Raw genomic sequence first — 18,034 nt, 5'->3', positions numbered from 1 at the left:
AAGCAAGTTGAGAGGGTTAGTTGTCATAAGTCTAAGTTCGAGGGGTCAGTTGCAGTATTGGGACAACTTGAGGGGCTAGGAAGATATTAAGCCTATTAATTAAGGACAACTTTGCTGTAAATGGTACAATTGACGGCATAGCTTTGGCAAACCAGATCAATTTCAAATATCATTAAAGGAATTTTGTCTCGGTTATGAATCTCATTAATCCAATCAGCTTGTGTGATGTTATCACTTATCAACAACGTATTTAAGATACATACGTGTATGCACATGACATCGTGTAAGTCTTATATATTGCCTGAATTCTTATCAAGTGTTTTTGGGTCTTCCTATAAATTAATGTCTAGAATTGGCTTAACTTGTAGCGTTAGGCTCTCAATTGTACCATTTATGGCGTTGGAAGTAAAATTACTTTTGTTTCTAACAATATGAGTATTTCTGTACATTGTCCCGTTTATAAAGTTTCTAAAGATCTGCAACAGTTTGCCTAAGTGCAGAAATTGAACAGTGAATAGCTACCTTGCAGAAAAGCTAATATAAGAGTTGCTGGTAACTTCAAGAAATACAGAACGATTTCATTAGTTTCATTCTTTACATTGAAGGCAGCTTAGCTTAAAAGGGACTCTGAAACATAAGATGAAACAAGAGACTTGCAAGAAAAATTATACAAGCATTCTGCAAATTCATAACCCCAAAACAAGTTACAGAAAAAATGCAGTCATGATCATGTACTCGTTCTATCTTCTTCCCATCCGAGTTCTCGGGCACGTTTCTCCCATAATTCTGAAACCTTAAATTCATCAACTAGTTGTGCTTCTGCCCTTTCTCTTGCTTCTTCACAAATTTCTGTTTGTGAATTGCACTTTTCTGCTTCTCTTTGATAGTGCATTGAAGATCTCCTAGCATCCATTACTAATGCCTTTGATTGCTCTAACGAATCATTAGCTACTCTTCTTTGCAGACCAATTTCCTCTGATAATAAAGCTACAATATCCTTCTCCATTTCTTTCTGTATTTCAGGATCACTGTTGCCACAGTCTGCAAATTCAGTACACATGAAATTAACCTCAGCATAAAACTAAATCTATAGTTTTCTTCGTTTTTCACTGTAAATCTTAGTTCTAATGCGAGCAGAGTATAGATATTCAGTTACTTGATTGTCACATTTCTTATCCTGTCACACAAGTTAGCAAATTGAAACGATTAAGAATATGAGAGTAATTTTACAGGTTTCAGAGATTTGAACTTCCAACTCTGGAAACACTTCAACTAACTAACATGGAAAGCTAACAACTTTCGAAAAATAGAAAGACGAACTATGATAACTAGCATGATGCACGAATAACTGACCTGCGTATGAGCTGTTGACAAGTCCTGCAGAGCAGTAGACATCAGAAGAAAATTAGTGTAAATAAACAATGTTTGTAAAGGGGGAGAAAACATGATGATGTTGATGTTGCACAACATGAAAATGGTTCAATTCGAAGTATGAAACACTAAGAAGCTGAAGGCACAGAGCACAAATGGCATCCAAGATAAAGAGCAAAGAAGTTGCATATAGGGCCTCTCATGTTGTAAGAAACTAAGGGCGTTAAAATGGGTTATCGTGTTACTTAATCTATATATTCCACGTGGTTATATATTACATAAATCACAAAAATAATAATCGTGTCAAACGGGTCGTGTTAAGTGGGTTGTCTCCGTATTGTCATGTGATAAATTGTATAAGAAATCAGAATCCATATTTCACAAAAACGGAAACGTATACTAGCAAATGTTATTTCTAAAAAACATAGTTAGGATTTAGGAAAGGAAAATAGAAACTTTAACAGAAACGGACACCGGGAAACACTAATTCTAAAAGAACATAAGAAACCAAAACAAAACTGATACGGATTCTAAAAAAACATAGGAAACCAAAATGAAACTGATACGGGAACAGACACGGACGGGAAAACGCTAACAAAGAAGAGTTACATAGGAAACCAAAACGAAACTGATACGGGAACGGACACGGACGCAAAAAAGCTAACAAAGAAGAGTTTCCGTGCAACATACATCAGAATAAATATATAAACATAAGCAAATGAACCCATAGTAAGCATTTTCAGAACCAGGGAAGATAAATTCTGCACGAGAAAGAGTGAATGCTCATAATTACAAGTCTACTAAACCTGATTAAACAAACACATACTCAAAGTTTATCAAAACAGTGACAAACATAGAAAATAACATACACTATTCAGAAAGGCAAAATCTGACCTAATGGCAAGGACAAGGAAAAATCTTCATTGCAATCACAATCACAAGAACATGAAGATGAAGCTGGATTACTTGTACGACTCCTCGAGTAAAATTGGGGTTTCACAATGTACCCAATCATGAAAGTAGCCACCAATGCCAACAATATCCTTAACCCCATCAATTCACTTCTCACACTCAAACTCACACTAACAAAGAAACAATTTCCTACTTTGTTGGAGCCAGTTTCAGATATCAATTACCCAGTAGAAAACAATCAAACCCCATTATTCTAAACCCATTTCAAGATCTGCTGCTGACTGTTGAAGTAATTCGAAATGCAGCTGTTTCAAGATCTGGAAGTGAGTAGAAAAAAGTTTGACACTTTTGACTATAATAGTAACATTTTAACACTTTAAGAAGGGGCAGAATTCTTTTGAAGAAAAGTGGAAGTGTTCTGTGAAATTTTTTGAGAACCCAGATCCCTATAAAGTGTAAAAGAGAGTTAAGACTAATAAAAAATGTGGGTTTGTTGCTGTTTCGACGGAAGAAGAGAGAAAAAGTGGAGAATGTGAGAGAAAAATAATATCTTGATTTTGAGCTAATTGTCCAATGTTTTGCTTTCAATGATTCTGTCTGTTGCTTTTGTTTCTTTGGAGAAAAATAACAAAAAATAATAAAAAAACCCTATCGTTTTTAGGGGACTATTGATTCCCTTGATTTTGTTTTTTTTGTGATAAAATTTTTAATTACTCGGTTCAGTTCGAGGCTTTTGAGACACCCATTAAATTCGAATTTGAGATCACTAATTTAAGCGAATTCGAACTTGATTCTTTATTTAACGGTTATATTATATAATTTAAAAATTAATTATGCGGAAAATATTTATTGTGTGCAGGTTTGGATATAGAGGAGGGCGACAGACCCCGGTTTGGCAAAAACAACCCCTATCATTGATGATTTTGTCACCCAATAAACTACCTCTACTATATATGAGTCTGGTTCTCTGTTTCCAATAAATTAAGATTTGGGGTGATTAATTAACTTATTAAGTTTGTATTTGATTATAAAATTCAACTTGATTAATATATAATAGGCGATAAATTTTTCTAAATCTATTATAAAAGACTCAATTTTACATTTGTGGTTCAAATCTAGCTTAATTTTGAAAAAAATTATAGTTGTACATAAAAATTAGTTCTGGATCACTTAAATGGTAAAAATTGAGGGAGTTTGATTTAGCAAAAGTTTTTTTATGCACACACGTGTAAAATTGATCCTCCCAACCGACTTATCATGTATTTGTCACTAATTATGTGTTATTAATACAGTTCTAAACAACCAGTGGCGATTATAGGATTGTGTAAAAAAATTGCTAAATCGAATTCTCTCAATTTTTTATTTGCATATATATACATATTCAGAACCAATTTTTCCGTACCACTTAAACTTCTCAAAATTAAGATAGATTTAAATAACAAAAATAAGATTGGATATTTTTGAACAATCATAAATAAATTTATCCCTTATCATATATTAATCAAGTTGGATTTTCTAACTAAATACAAACTCAACGAACTAATTAATCATCTCTGCCTTAATTTATCGAAAACAAGACACCGAAACAATCCATGGTAGGAGTGACTCTAGCGCCCGAGTCGCCAAAACCATGCACAGTAGGGGCAGTTCCAACCGTCGGGGGCTCTGAGCCCCTCCAGACCTACCATTGTCTCCGCCCCTGTAATAGTTACAAATAACACAATATACGAAAATGCTTCAAGTCGACAAAATTGTTTGAAATGCTCTAAGTCATGGTCAAATAACGGTCTCCGGTCAAATTTTTCATTATGTATGAGTGGAATTGATATTGTTTGGAAATATTAGGATTAATAAATTTCTATATAGTATGCAGAAGCGGCTCTAGTATTTTTGAGGTCTTAGGTAGTAAACGAAATAATTAATAATTATATTATCATACAATAAGGTATAAATTTAGTCATATAATTATTAAGAAAGAATAAATTAGACTCTACGTTTATTTGATGACAACGGTTCATTCGATGAGAGTAAAAAATAATATAATTTTAAGCCATATATTTACCTAACAGTGTTATTTGAAGTCTCGTATTAATGTAAAATATGTAATTTCATATTTATTAGGTGGTTAATTTCATATCTAATTTGTAAACTGGACAATCAAATCACATCAAATCACATTGATTTATTTTTTAATTTTCCCAAAATAGTATGACTAAGACTTTGGTTTGTCTCATTTATATACCTTAATTTAACACTATTTTTTATTATTTTTATTCTAAAATGGGCTTCTAGCAGTTCATGTAAAAAAAAAAAAAAAAAAGACTGAGTTTCCACTTTTCACAAGTGACGTATAACCAGACGAATTGATCATTGTTATGTCACAAACAACGGTCATGCCGTTTTCCAAAACCTATGGTTGTTATTTCTTGACTTTTCAATTTTGTGAACAACTTTTGTAATGAATTTTAAATATCTCCATTAATAACTTCAAAAATTAACTTTATCATCTAAAACAGTAATATTTTTCTTTCAAAAAAAAAAACAGTAATATTTTATTTTATTTTATTTCTATCACCTACATTATTTAAAAAAAATATTAAAAAAATACAATCAACTCTAAAAATCATTATTATAATATTTTCTACATTTTAACGTTTTAGTTTTTTAATTTGTTCTTTTTTATATGTCGTTTTGTATTATTCGATTTTACCCCTATTTATAACAAAAGAGAAGTTTAATATTAATATAAATGATTTTAATTAAGTCATAAAATTTAAAAAGAAATAGAATTTTTACATAAAAAGTAGAAAGAATAATGTGTAAAAATACCCCTAACGTTTACACATAGAAACAATTTTATCTCTAACGTTGACAAATTGGATCAATTGGAGAAATTATTCATCAAATTGTCTTTTCGGTCATGAATGTTGTCATCTACAGTTAATATGTGTGTCATTTTATCACTCATTGGCAACAGATCACAAACATATGATTAAACATGAATTTAACAACTATACTATATTTTGTACGAGTTGGACAAAAAATATCGAATATTTAAAAATATTAATCTTCAATTCTATTATTAAATCACAAAAAATATGATTTTTTTTTAGAATAACTTACGTGCAATTAATGCAGAATAAAGAATAAAATATTTATGTTTTATAATAATATCTAAAATTGATCCATTTTGCCAATGTTATGGGTAAAAGTGCTCTTGACTACCAACATTAAGGATAAAATTGTATTATTTTAAACGTTAAAGGTAAAAATTACTCCTGCCTGTAAACGTTAGGGGTATTTTTGCACTTTATCCAAAGTAGAAATTTAGGAGGTAAGCATTAAGAATAAAGTGTAATTATTTATTAAAATTTATACATTACTATAAATAAATATTACATAAAACTTAATATACACCAAACTTAAAAACAACTCATAAAATAACATATTATAATTAATTATTCTAAAATAACTAAAAAATAGTATTCCACCAAGCCTGCTTAAAAATTAGGTGAGTGTTTTTATCACAAAATTTAATATTTCTTTCAGACATATTGAAAACAGGAGGTTGAAAATAAAGTCCATGCAATACTTCAAATGAACATAACCAGATTTACTATGGAGTCTGAGTTCGTAGTCTTGGATAAACCCAGAAAAGGATAAAAGTGGCTATGAAATTCCTTGAAGGATATTTTTTAATGGCTAAAGTTTGTGCCCACAATTTATATACATAGTAATAAGCAAGCGGCAATTAACGGAGAAAGGAACGTAATTAAGATGACAATCGTTGAGATAAATTGTCTAACAGTATTATGTTGATGACACATGCATCATCAATATAACATCATTAGACAATTGATCTCAACGACTGTCATCTCAATTAATTTTGTAGGATCAAAAGTTAATATCAGATCCGCTAACCAAAGGATTAAACCGAAATCAACTTGAAAAGACATCGAAAGAAATGAGACTGGAGCTATTAGACTTTAAGATTTTATGTGAAGGAAAACACAACTTTGTTGATTGGAGATTCTAAGATCTAGGTTCACGGAGACAAATCACATATATGAAAGTGAAGTGGTGTCGCTTCAAATGAGACAAATTGGGCTTAATTGGTTCTCATAGTTATGGTCATGAACATTTCATGTTTGTATTTGTGAGAGGTAGATCATCATTTACACAAACAATAGAATAATTCAAGGACATCACTCCTATTAATCAGCTGGTAAAGTGAATATGCTTTCACAGAGGAATGTTCAAGAGTTGCCTACCCATCCTATGAAAATATCGAATATAAAGTGCTATTACCACATTGAATTCTTTTCACTTTCAATTTCAAGAGTTGTTGCCTACCATCCTATGAAAATACAATTAATTCAAAGTCATTCATTCACAAACAAAACTGAACAGTGAATCTGGTGCAGATAAAACTGTAACTTTACACACAAAATTAGGCAACTTTAGTATAATCCATGAACAAATGCAACATTAGAACTAATTGTCTAGCTTCACACTTAGCAGAGAGCAGTCAAACAATTTTTACTTCTTTTGATTTGACTGTATCATTTCCTTTAATTCACATTTTCAACTGACTCTTTGTAGCGTAAAAAATACATACATATCAGAATTACAGAATCCATGTATTTCTTACGCTACAAAGAGACAGTTGAAAATGTGAATTAAAGGAAATGATACAGCCAAATCAAAACAAGTAAAAATTGTTTGACTGCTCTCTGCTAAGTGTAAAGCTAGACAATTAGTTCTAATGTTGAATTTGTCCATGGATTATACTAAAGTTGCCTAATTTTTTGACTGCTCTCTGCTTTCTAAAATGACTTATAGGTATAAAAGGGAATAATCAAAAGAATCTCCTATCTAATAACGTCTAGGTAGCCTATTCACAAGTAGTGGAAGAATTGTCTGCTTTCTTATCACCTTCTTCATCCAAATCCGTGTTTAAATTGTTGAAAAATGCATCGTAAAACCAAGGACAGTTCTCATTCCAGTTACCTTTATTGGCATCGACTCGCCACTTCTGGTCAGATATCATTTCAGGAGACATTCCCCATTCTTCCATTTCTTCATCTGTGTGATGGATTGCTAAGCTATAGTCTCCACCTTCTCCTAATTCCATCACTCGGAACTCGCAATTCCCGAGATTATTTAGGTGCTCAAATTGCTCAACTGTCCACTTGAACCACTTCATGAGAAATACACGACACGTTAAACCATGTGATACAATTATAAGGTTTAAGTCCTGAGATGGATTCTGCTGTAACCTGTTCATATCTATGTCCCTCCAAAGAGATTCGAGGAAACCTACCAGAAAACAACAGTTAATCTGTATCAATCAGCTAATCATCAAACTTCTCTCAATAGTAAAATGAGCGGAAAAGTTTCCCATTGTTTTAGATCAGCATCTCAACCATACAGAGAACATGTATCCAACTTGACTACATGATGCATATCACAATTTCGACGCAAACCAATAATAAAATATTATGCATAGTTTAATCTCTTCATCCATAAAGAGTAACTTTTCTCTTAATTAGACATCAATGGAGTTTCTGTTCCATGAGCTTGTTCAATGGAGTTTGGGTTCTCCAAGTCCCATAGGTAACCAAACAACATATTACTTTTAAGTTATATCATGGATAGAAATCTCAATCCATTTTCACACATTATCTAACAAAGTTCATGTTAGAACAGAAAAGCAAGCCAGCAAAACAATCAGCTAATTTCGGAGCTTCAATACTTGGATCTCATATGCTACGCAAATTCATACGTGCTTTGTGCCTAGATAAGTAGAATGAAACCCTCTCTGTTAAATATATTTTCTAAATCCAATTTCAACTTCTTTATATTAAAGATTTTAATAGCATAATCTCCTATCACCACAACTGTGAAGTGTCCATGCCTATCAGCAAAGCATTTTGAATGAACTAATCTTTGCCAGAAAAAAGAATTCATTGTGAAATTAACCCCCCCGAATTCCGACTAACAAAATTACTCGTTATTTAAGGGCACAATTAGACTCTGAATCCTCTTTTTGCTTAGCTTACCCTTAACAAGATCACATGGCAAAGAGTACAGGATTTAGCATAGAGGAAACAAGTGCCAAGTACTAGCAGAAATAATATCCCATAACACAAAGTTCTAACTCAATCATTCTCAGAACCTAATCATAGAAACAATAAGTAACTCTGGAGCATACAATTTCTTGTTTTAGCAGAATAAATCAATCAAAGCTTAAACATCAAACCATCATTCAGTTCTCCTTTGTAACTACATTCTTCTGTATACTTCAAGCACATGACAACAGTAATTTAATTAAAAAAACCTTTAAGGGATTTCAACTACCAAACACAACAAAAGGGTTTCTAAAAACTTTACTAAATCATTACTTTAATAGTTCATTATAATAATAATATAGTAATGAACTTTTGAAAGAAGTCTACCAATTAACCAAGTTCGTCATCTAAACAGAAAGAAAGGAAAAGGAAAAGAAAAAGATAAAGGACTTACTTGAGACCCGATCGTAAACATCTGCAGCAGATTCTCCTTCAGGAAACCGATAAAAGAATCTCCCAAATCTTTCTCTAGTCTCCTTAATCGCATTCATTCTCTCCTCCACTTGAAAATTCCCAAAATCTTGTTCTCTAATCCTACACTCCTCTCTAACCCCAATAATCTTCTCTTTCTCAAACGACCTCCCCAACTCCCGAAGAGTAGATCGAGTGCGCTGATAAGGCGAGACATAGAAGTAAACCCGCCAGTTGTTATCGGATGTATCATTTTCTGATATCAATTTATGCATCCGATTACCAGCGATTCGGGCCTGAGAAAGCCCCAATGAGGTTAACGGGATTTTGTAATCTGGTGTGGTGGTGTAAGCGGCAGTGTCTAGGTTGCCTTGTGACTCGCCGTGACGGACCAAAATTATCCTCTTGGGAAGGAACTTGTGGGAATGGTGATCGTTGCTGGTGTTGGCGCGGTGGTTGTTATCCATTTTTTGTCGATCTTTTGAACTTCTTGATGTTGATTCGATTTCTTGGTTTGAGTTTGGGGAATCAATCAACTTAATTTGAAAATGGGGAACTGGAATTTGAATTCCCGCTCTGTGTTTATCTGTATAAACTGTATAAGGACTTGTATTTTGTGATGAATCTGAAGCCATTATCGGCAATTTATATATACAGCAGCCACCACCAGGGCTTTCCTTTTCTTTTCCTTTGAAAATTTATAGTTTGATACCTTTCTCATTTCAATAAAATACTATCAATTCTTTTTTTAATCATCCAGCTGCACTTCAAGATGCATCTACTTCCATAATTTCATTAATGTAAAAGATTAATTATTTAATTTAATTATTTTTCTAATAGTTGGCCCGATTTCTTGATTCGGGAATTCTGTTTCAATTAAAGTTTCATGTGTCCGCGAAAAACTTAAACTTAGGACCTGTTTATTTTAACGTTTTTTTTTTTGGTGTTTGTTGTTGTTGTTAGTCATTACTAATAGACGGTATATGTTAGTTTTTTTTTTTTTTTTTTTTGTAAAAAAGCATATGTTTCAAAATTTTATGAAATATTTTCTATTTTCTATTTAGTATTGATAGGCAAAAAAACACTTCCAAAAAATAAAAACAAACGAGTACCTAATATTACTAATTTAAGCGACTTGAAACATTTGGGCCTACGGGTAATTATCTTTTTTAGATTAGAATAGGATCAACATAAAAGAATTAAACATTAGGTTAACATCGGTCATTATCTTTATATATATATATATATATAGATTAGAATAAGATCAACCTAAAAGAATTAAAAATTAGGTTAACCAAAATGGATGTGAATTTTAAAGATAATGATTACTCTTTATGGTTTTAGGTTGGACAACGATTAAAATATAAAATAATATATTATATATATGATATTATGAATATATAAGGGTCAATTATATATATAGATGTCATATGGTTTCGACGATTTGTAGATGAATATCTGTTATATCTTTTTATAAATGCAACTCTGTAATTTGCGCCGTTACCAAAATCAAGGCAAATGGATGGAATCTGTTAAGTGATTAACATGACGGAGGGTATTTTGGGACAAAAAAAAAATTGACCTTTGACTTTTGACCTTCTTCTAATTTTAACTCTGGATTTTTCCAACATTTTCTGGAATTTCTAGAGGAAAATGCTGGATTTCCAGCGTTTAAACGTTGGAATTTCTAGAATTCTGAAGTTCAAGCAAAAAAAAAGACGAGGAGAAAAAAGGAAGGAAGAATAGAGAAGGAAGAAAAGCAAAAAAAAATGTAAAAATTTTAATTGAGAAGGAAGAAAGTAAAAAAAAAGTCAAAAATTTAACTTTCTGAAATTACCTTCTCATTTAACAGAATTAAAATCATTGCCTTGATTTTGGTAACGGCGCAAACAATAGAGTTACGTTTGTAAAAAAAATACCATAATATCCGTCTGCAAATCAACGAAACCATGTGACATCTATATGTAATTAACTCTCTGATATATAAGTATAAAGTTGTTCACCTAGTCACTGATGATAGAACAATTTAGTCCGTCAATAATAGTGATGGGGAGCATCTCCGTCAAGGGTCAAGTCTGGATGAGAGAAGTCGGAGGAGGAACGGAGCATCTCTAAGCTTTACGTTCATATACTAGAGACTTCAGTCTGCCTGAACCTTTTTGTGGCATGTGATAGTACGAAAGGATTCAGACTCTTTTCCATGCCTTCTATCATACGACGAGGATCTAGATCTAGTTGTGCCCTTCAATGGAAGGCGCATGGGGAGTAGTCTTCCTCATAGAAATCCTTCAAATTGCTCTCATTGTAGGATGAAGAGAGTGACCGAAAGGGATTGCTTCGGCACTTGTAGGGGGTTCATTGTTTCTCTCTAGATCTCCTTTTTACGCCTTCCAACTTAGAATCTAGCGATGTGTCTTTCTTACGCTCCCGACAATATGATTTTCGGTAGAGCATGTGATAGAATATTGACGTTTTCCCAATTTGATGACATGCTTCCAATTTCTCTTGCAATTGTATCATTGCAATGACATTCTTGTAGCCTAATGTATAGTGCCAACATTGTAGAGGAGATGTTTGATTATATGGTCTGTTTGAAGGATCAGGGGAATCTAAACATTCCTTTTTATACGTCTATCAAGCTCACGAGTAATTTGAAGGAGAGCCCTACTAGCATCTAAATGTGTTTTGGGCTCCTAGATTTTTCGCGAGGATGATGGATTCATTGTATTCTCAAGATGAGCCATAGATGTTTATTTATTCAATCCACGCTTACTGCACCGATTTGATACGTCTTAATCTAGGAGATAGTGTGTAACCCCCTCACTAAGATCACATGATATCTCACACAACATCAGTTACAAACATGTTTTCAATTCTCAATCATATAAACTTCAATCTCATATAAACTTTACATATTATACATAAGAGAAAGTATTTACAATTTACAATACACGTTTAAGTCATTATCCTACATGTTAGGGTTTTAGGGATGTTACATAGTGCTTCAATGATGGCTGGAATCATTTCTACGCCTAAGGCAAGATAGAAAAAGGATTAAGCAGGGGCAGATGATCCCACTACGATGCTTAAGTTATCAAAGTTTAGGAAGGTGATCACTAAGCAATTGAGTATGAATTGCAATAAATGTATGTATGTAGCTTAACTACGTGATGTCGTGATGTATTTTATGAGGTGTCAAGGGAAATTCTGATAGTCAGTTATGATGTGCGCTCTAACTGCTCTTGTGGACATGTATCAACACCTGAGTGATGGACTTCTGTCATAATTGAGACAGTTTATAATATGCCTAAACTGTATTCCTAGATTTCTGGCGTACATTAGTAACCCTTATTCCGATGGTTACACATTCTAACATTTCATTACGCGTCCTTATATTTTCTGGATAATGACACGTATACACGTACTTATTTACATTTATATCAATATGGAAACGCTTCTATTCCCCAGCATAAAAAGTCTTTCAAAGCTCAAAAGAAAAGGATGGAATAAATATAGGCTAGTAATCATACATTGATAGTGGTCAACTATGGGTCATTAAGTATAAATCTTATGACCAAACTTGTACAATGGTAGGTAATTTTCTCCTTTGAAATCTATAAATTTTGACAATCATGAGTTTGTTTCCAAAGAATAAAAAACTCTCACCTAGAAATTAGTTTTTTATCTTTACATTATTGAGAAAATTATAAAAATAAAATAGATAAAATATCTAGAAAACGTAAATGGTAGGTTTTATTTTGGCCTAAATCCCATGTGGAGAAAACATTATTATATATGAATATATTCTGGCTGGCTGGCGTGGCAGTGATAACGGTTGAAGCAGCAATTTCAGAGATCTCCAACCAATCAAATTATGCTGCCTCGAAACCAAAACCAAAATGAATCGGGTCAACTCTTATCAATTCATATTAAAAAAAATAATATTAAAATATTATCTTTAAATCCTAATCTTATCCATTTTAAATATTATCTTTAAATCCTAATTTTACTTAGGCATTACACTTATTTACGGGGCGTTTGGTATTCTATTGGGATAGAGATAAGGATAAAGGTTAAGATATGGACAATGATAAATAGTTGGGATAAGGATAAAAATATAATTCGAGAATTATTATTCAATGTTTGGTACGTGGGATAGAGATAGAGATAAAATAATACATTTTACTATTTTAACCTTATTTAAACTACATAACATTAATTTGAGAGATAAGATGAACTTTTCAATCCTATTAAAATCGCAGGAGCTTATCCCACCTCCTTATACCACCTCCCTCCTGGGTATAGGATTTGAGGGATAAGAGACTTATCCCTCATCTGTCTCACTTTTCTATCTCACAAACAAATGCGAGATAACTTATCTCGTGTTTTTTATCCATATCCCACCTCTTATATCCCTCCTAATAAACACCCCGTTAGATCCGCAAATTCAAGCTAAAAAAAATTAATTAATACTTTAAATTATTAAAATTATCAATTAAGTTTCTAAACTAAGTAAAAATTATCAATTGAGTTCACATTATCTTAAAACAGAAACTGTAACTATTTGATATAAACTGTAATAATCTCTAGTTGGTTCAAAATGGTTTTGGCGAAAAAATGTCTGAAACTATTTAATCGAATGATTTTCGATGAGGTTTCAATTAATGATTTTTATTTAGAATGAGAACTCAATTAATGATTTTATGTCAGTTTAGGGATCTAATTGAAGCTTTAGTTTAGATAGCTAAATGAGTATTATACCTTTTATTTATCATTCTTTTATATTTTACTGACAACAACTTATGAATGAAAAATTTAGAATTGATCTGTAATCGCATTTAGTTCTAATTTAGTACATAACATATTATTTTTGGATTGACACAAAATTAATATGACTATTTAAAAGTATTACTATATTATTTTATGTGTTTATATGTCAGTTTAATTAATAAAAGTGATAAAATTACAATTTTTAATTGCAAATACAATATATTAGCGGGCTTTTAAATAGTCATGGTTAATCCATGAATGAAAATATGATATAAAATATCTAGAAGTATTACTATATCATACTAACCACGGGGTTGTGGTAGAGTGGTAAAGGCTCCTCCTCTCTTAACCAAAGGTCCAGGGTTCGATCCAAAGTGAATAGCCAACTTACGAACCAAAAAAAAATATCATACTATATTTTTAATTTATTAATATAAGTACCTAGTAAAATTATATGTGATTTAAAAACACAATATAAAATCACTAACCAGATTAAATTTGACACAATTATGACCAATTGAATTAAATTGACTCATTTTACATTAACTCAGTAATTAATATGATAATATTATATTATAATTGACATCTCTACAATTTGTCTCTTTCCTCTTCTCTAGTCTCCTATAGAAAAACTCGAAAATTATTTTGAACCAAATTTTAAAGACTCGTCGAGGCTTGAATATTTATTTTTAGTTGTTTTACTTCTATTGAAACAAAATCCAAAAGAAATGAATATTATTTAGTCCCTAATTTTCGCACATGCTTTCCTTTGACTAGTTGCAACTAGTTTAGGCATTTGCGACCTAATGCTTAATTAAGGAGATGTTGCGAAACTCATACTATATTCTATTCACACAATCTTTGACCAACTCATCCTCATGACGCACCACTAATTTTAAATTTAATTTCAACATTCTAGATTATTGGAATAATTTGGATGCCAACTTCAACTCCGCGTATATTTTACTTAAAAAAAAAAAATCAATTCATTCATTTTCTCTAATTTGAGAAGCACCATATTTCCTCTCGTAAAAATCTTTAAGTTGATAAGAGGGTAAATTATATACGTGTATATAACATTTGTCATTTTTCAAAATTTAATATACAACTTTCAATTTTACACATAAAATTATATAATATTTTTAATGACTTTTCACTAAAATGTACAGTCAGTAATTGTAACCGGTCAATACGCCACGTCAGTAATTTGACCTTCCAAAAAGTCAAAAGTTCATCGATCAACACAAAGTTAACGCGTCACGTCAGCAATTTTGACCGCTCAACGTGCCACGTCCGTAATTTTGACTTTTAAAAAATGTCAAATTGCTAACTTGGTGCGTTGACTTCACGTTGACCGATTATAAGTACCGGCTATACATTTTAGTAGGATGTCACTAAAAGGTTGTACAGTTTTGTGTGCAAAATTGAAGGTTATATACCAAATTGTGAAATATGACAAAAGTTGTACACTACGTACATAATTTACCCTTGATAACAATATGCCTATAACAAATTACTAATTAACTAGCTAGACCCTCCAAACATATATGTAATGTTCACATGCTCAATGACTCATTAAATAGAATTTGCCCATTCACTGTTAAATTAAAATCATAAGGTATGGGGAATTTATAGGTTATTTATTTAGTTAATGTTACGTTTGGTTCAACCTTCAAATTAACTTCTTCAACTCTATGTTGGGCTAGACCCGGGGTAGAGCCTGATATCAAAATCAAGAACCAATAGTGATTTAGAAAGTGGAATATCACGTAATAATAAAAGAGAAATTGAACATTATCCATTTATAGACTGCTAAATATGTGAAAGTTCTGTTCTGCACTTAGGGTGGTTCCCACCATATTAGACTTCACGGGCTTCTCCTTTGTTAATGAGGCTTCTTAGAAAATATTGGGCATCTATTTAGACTAGGTCCGAAAGAGACATGTCCCCCTCCATTTTGTCTTCTATTATGAACATTGATGTGAGAAACAGATCTCTGCTTCTAATCCCAAGACTTAGTTGTTGTTGATCGAGGTATGCGTAACTGCTGTTGTAAGATTGGCGGTTACCTTTAATGATAAACCTTTTCACCTTTAGTAGTTCTCAAACTTAAAACACAAAGGTTACCTTACACATTCAGGCCAATTCTTCACTCTACTCATTTTTCCAACGTATTTATTCTTTCTGCTCAAGTTTATTAGACTTTTATTTCTAGAGATTCATAGCTTGTTCTTTTAATTTTTTGCGAAATGCTCAAACTTTTTTCTTCCCTAAACATTTCTTTGACTGCCGACTATAGTGAAGAAGATATGAACCCTTCCATTGAGAAACCAAAGGAACTAGAAGTCATTATGTGATATACCAAAACGTTCTTCCCAAGCATGGCTAGGTACACAATGGAGTATTTTGTTTCTCAAAATTTCAACAATGCCAATATTGATTTGTGTGCTTTATTTAAAGAGGCGAATAGAAAGTTGTGGAAGTATGGGTTACTATTGGTATGCCATAGTTCATAGGCATTGGTTCTTGTAAAATATATATGTGTCACATTAATAAGGTACCCAAAACTGTCAAAAGGGAACCGGCGACCAAAGCCCTGGTGAACGACGACCGTAACTATAACGGTCCTAAGGTAGCGGGATATGTTATAGTGGGAGAAAATGAAGATGAAAAAGTCACAGAGTTTGAATCACAAGATGTTGTCTTTCTGGAAAATGAGTTTCTAAAATCAATCGATGTTGACCAAGATAACACTCTCTATGAGGAATTAGAGTCTAACATACCTTTTGATTCAAGTGGGAGAATTTTTGAGGAATATGATAACATTCAAATACCTCAGGAATTCAAGGAACAAGATCATGTTGACGTACCTCAAAACATTACTAATACTCTAGATCCGGTTGAAAGTGGGAGTGCTATTCCCCATTATTATGACAATATGGAACTTGGTCTGAGTGGGAGCATACCGAATTATGATTAATATATGAAGTTCGTCTATCAGGATTCGGAACCGCGTCGTACTATAAGACAAAAAGTTGATCATCGATGATTCAATGTCGAAGGCTCGACTCTTTTAGTAACTCCTGGTGATGATGCAGAACCGAAGAAAATTCAACAGGCTCTCTCTTGTCCTAAAAAGGATAAATGGATTAATGCAATGGAAGAAGAAATAATTTCCATGCAAGTCAACCATGTTTGACAATTATTAGTTGACTTACCCAAGGGTAGAAGCGCAATTGAGAACAAATGGATTCTCAAGATTAAGTGAAAGGTTGATGGTAGTATCGAAAGATATAAGGCTCACTTAGTCGCTAAAGGCTATACACAATAGAAAGGAATATACTTTGAGGACTGTTTCCCCTATTATGAGATTTACTTCCATAGGGCTCATACTTGTAATTGTGGCAATTTTGGACCTGGAGCTACATTAAATGGATGTTAAGACTGCATTTCTCAATAGAGAATTTGAAGAAGAAATTTACATGCAACAACTTGTATGTTTCGTTCAAAAAGGTTACGAACAAAAGGTTTGCAAATTGATCAAATTGATTTATGGCCTCAAACAGTCTTTAAGGTAATGGTACCTTAATTTTCATAATGAGATGACATCAATGGCTTTAATCAAATTGAAGAAGACCACTATGTCTATACCAAACACTTCAAAAACAAGTTTATGATTTTATCATTGTATGTCGATGATATCCTAATCGCATGAAATGATAAGACTTATGTAAATCAAACCAAAGCTTGGCTTAGTTCAAGCTTTAAGATGAAAGATATAGGAGAAGCATCGTATATCCCCGAGGTTAAGATCACAATGGATCGCTTTAAGAAATTGTTGGCCTAGGGAATTATATCAACAAAGTTCTTGAGCAATTCAATATGCAAGACTGCAAACCCATAAATAGCCTGATGAGGAAAGATCATGTTCTATAAGGTCAAAGATGTGCCCTAAAACATAACAAGAAATCCAGAAAATGGAAAATGTTCCTTATGAAAATTCGGTTGGTAGCCTTATGTATGCAATGTTATGCACTAGGCCTGATATACTCCATGCTATCGGGATGGTAAGCAGATATCGATCCAACCCAAGCCAAGCTCATTGGTATGATATAAAGTGAATATTGAGGTATCTCAAAGGAACGACAAACTATTCTTTGTGTTACCAAGGAAAGAGTCTTCTACTTAGAGGATACACATACATAGACTAGGCAATAAACTTGGATGAGAGAAAATCCACGTTTGGCTATGTTTTTTTGCTCAGAAATGGAAAATTTCCTAGAGTTGTAAGAAACATACATGTATAGCCTTATCCACCATGGAAGTTGAGTATCTGTTTTACTCATCTGCAGCCCAAGAGGCTATATTTGGTTGAATAAATTTGTAGATCACCTAAACATTGTTATTAAACTCTCCAGTAATAATTAGCAGTGATAGCC

At 32.4% G+C, this 18,034-nt stretch overlaps 2 protein-coding genes across 2 annotated transcripts; both read right to left on the bottom strand.

Annotated features, from left to right (window-relative positions):
- Positions 1–557: 557 nt before the first annotated feature.
- LOC136206325 (uncharacterized) lies at positions 558–2,857 on the bottom strand. The gene is made up of 3 exons (XM_065997345.1): positions 2,266–2,857; positions 1,354–1,377; positions 558–1,041 (listed from the first exon to the last, which is right to left on the bottom strand). Exons 1-3 carry the CDS (start codon positions 2,423–2,425, stop codon positions 728–730), a joined length of 498 nt encoding a protein of 165 aa, XP_065853417.1. The 5' UTR covers positions 2,426–2,857; the 3' UTR covers positions 558–727.
- A 3,707-nt stretch (positions 2,858–6,564) lies between these two features.
- LOC136206356 (phosphoglycerate mutase-like protein AT74H) lies at positions 6,565–9,524 on the bottom strand. The gene is made up of 2 exons (XM_065997381.1): positions 8,809–9,524; positions 6,565–7,602 (listed from the first exon to the last, which is right to left on the bottom strand). Exons 1-2 carry the CDS (start codon positions 9,458–9,460, stop codon positions 7,178–7,180), a joined length of 1,077 nt encoding a protein of 358 aa, XP_065853453.1. The 5' UTR covers positions 9,461–9,524; the 3' UTR covers positions 6,565–7,177.
- Between the last annotated feature and the right edge of the window lie 8,510 nt (positions 9,525–18,034).

Source organism: Euphorbia lathyris, chromosome 9 (assembly GCF_963576675.1).
Source record: "Euphorbia lathyris chromosome 9, ddEupLath1.1, whole genome shotgun sequence".
Classification (NCBI taxonomy): domain Eukaryota; kingdom Viridiplantae; phylum Streptophyta; class Magnoliopsida; order Malpighiales; family Euphorbiaceae; genus Euphorbia; species Euphorbia lathyris.
The sequence above is the reverse complement of the archived record's forward strand: the minus strand, read 5'-3'. Positions and strand labels throughout refer to the sequence as shown.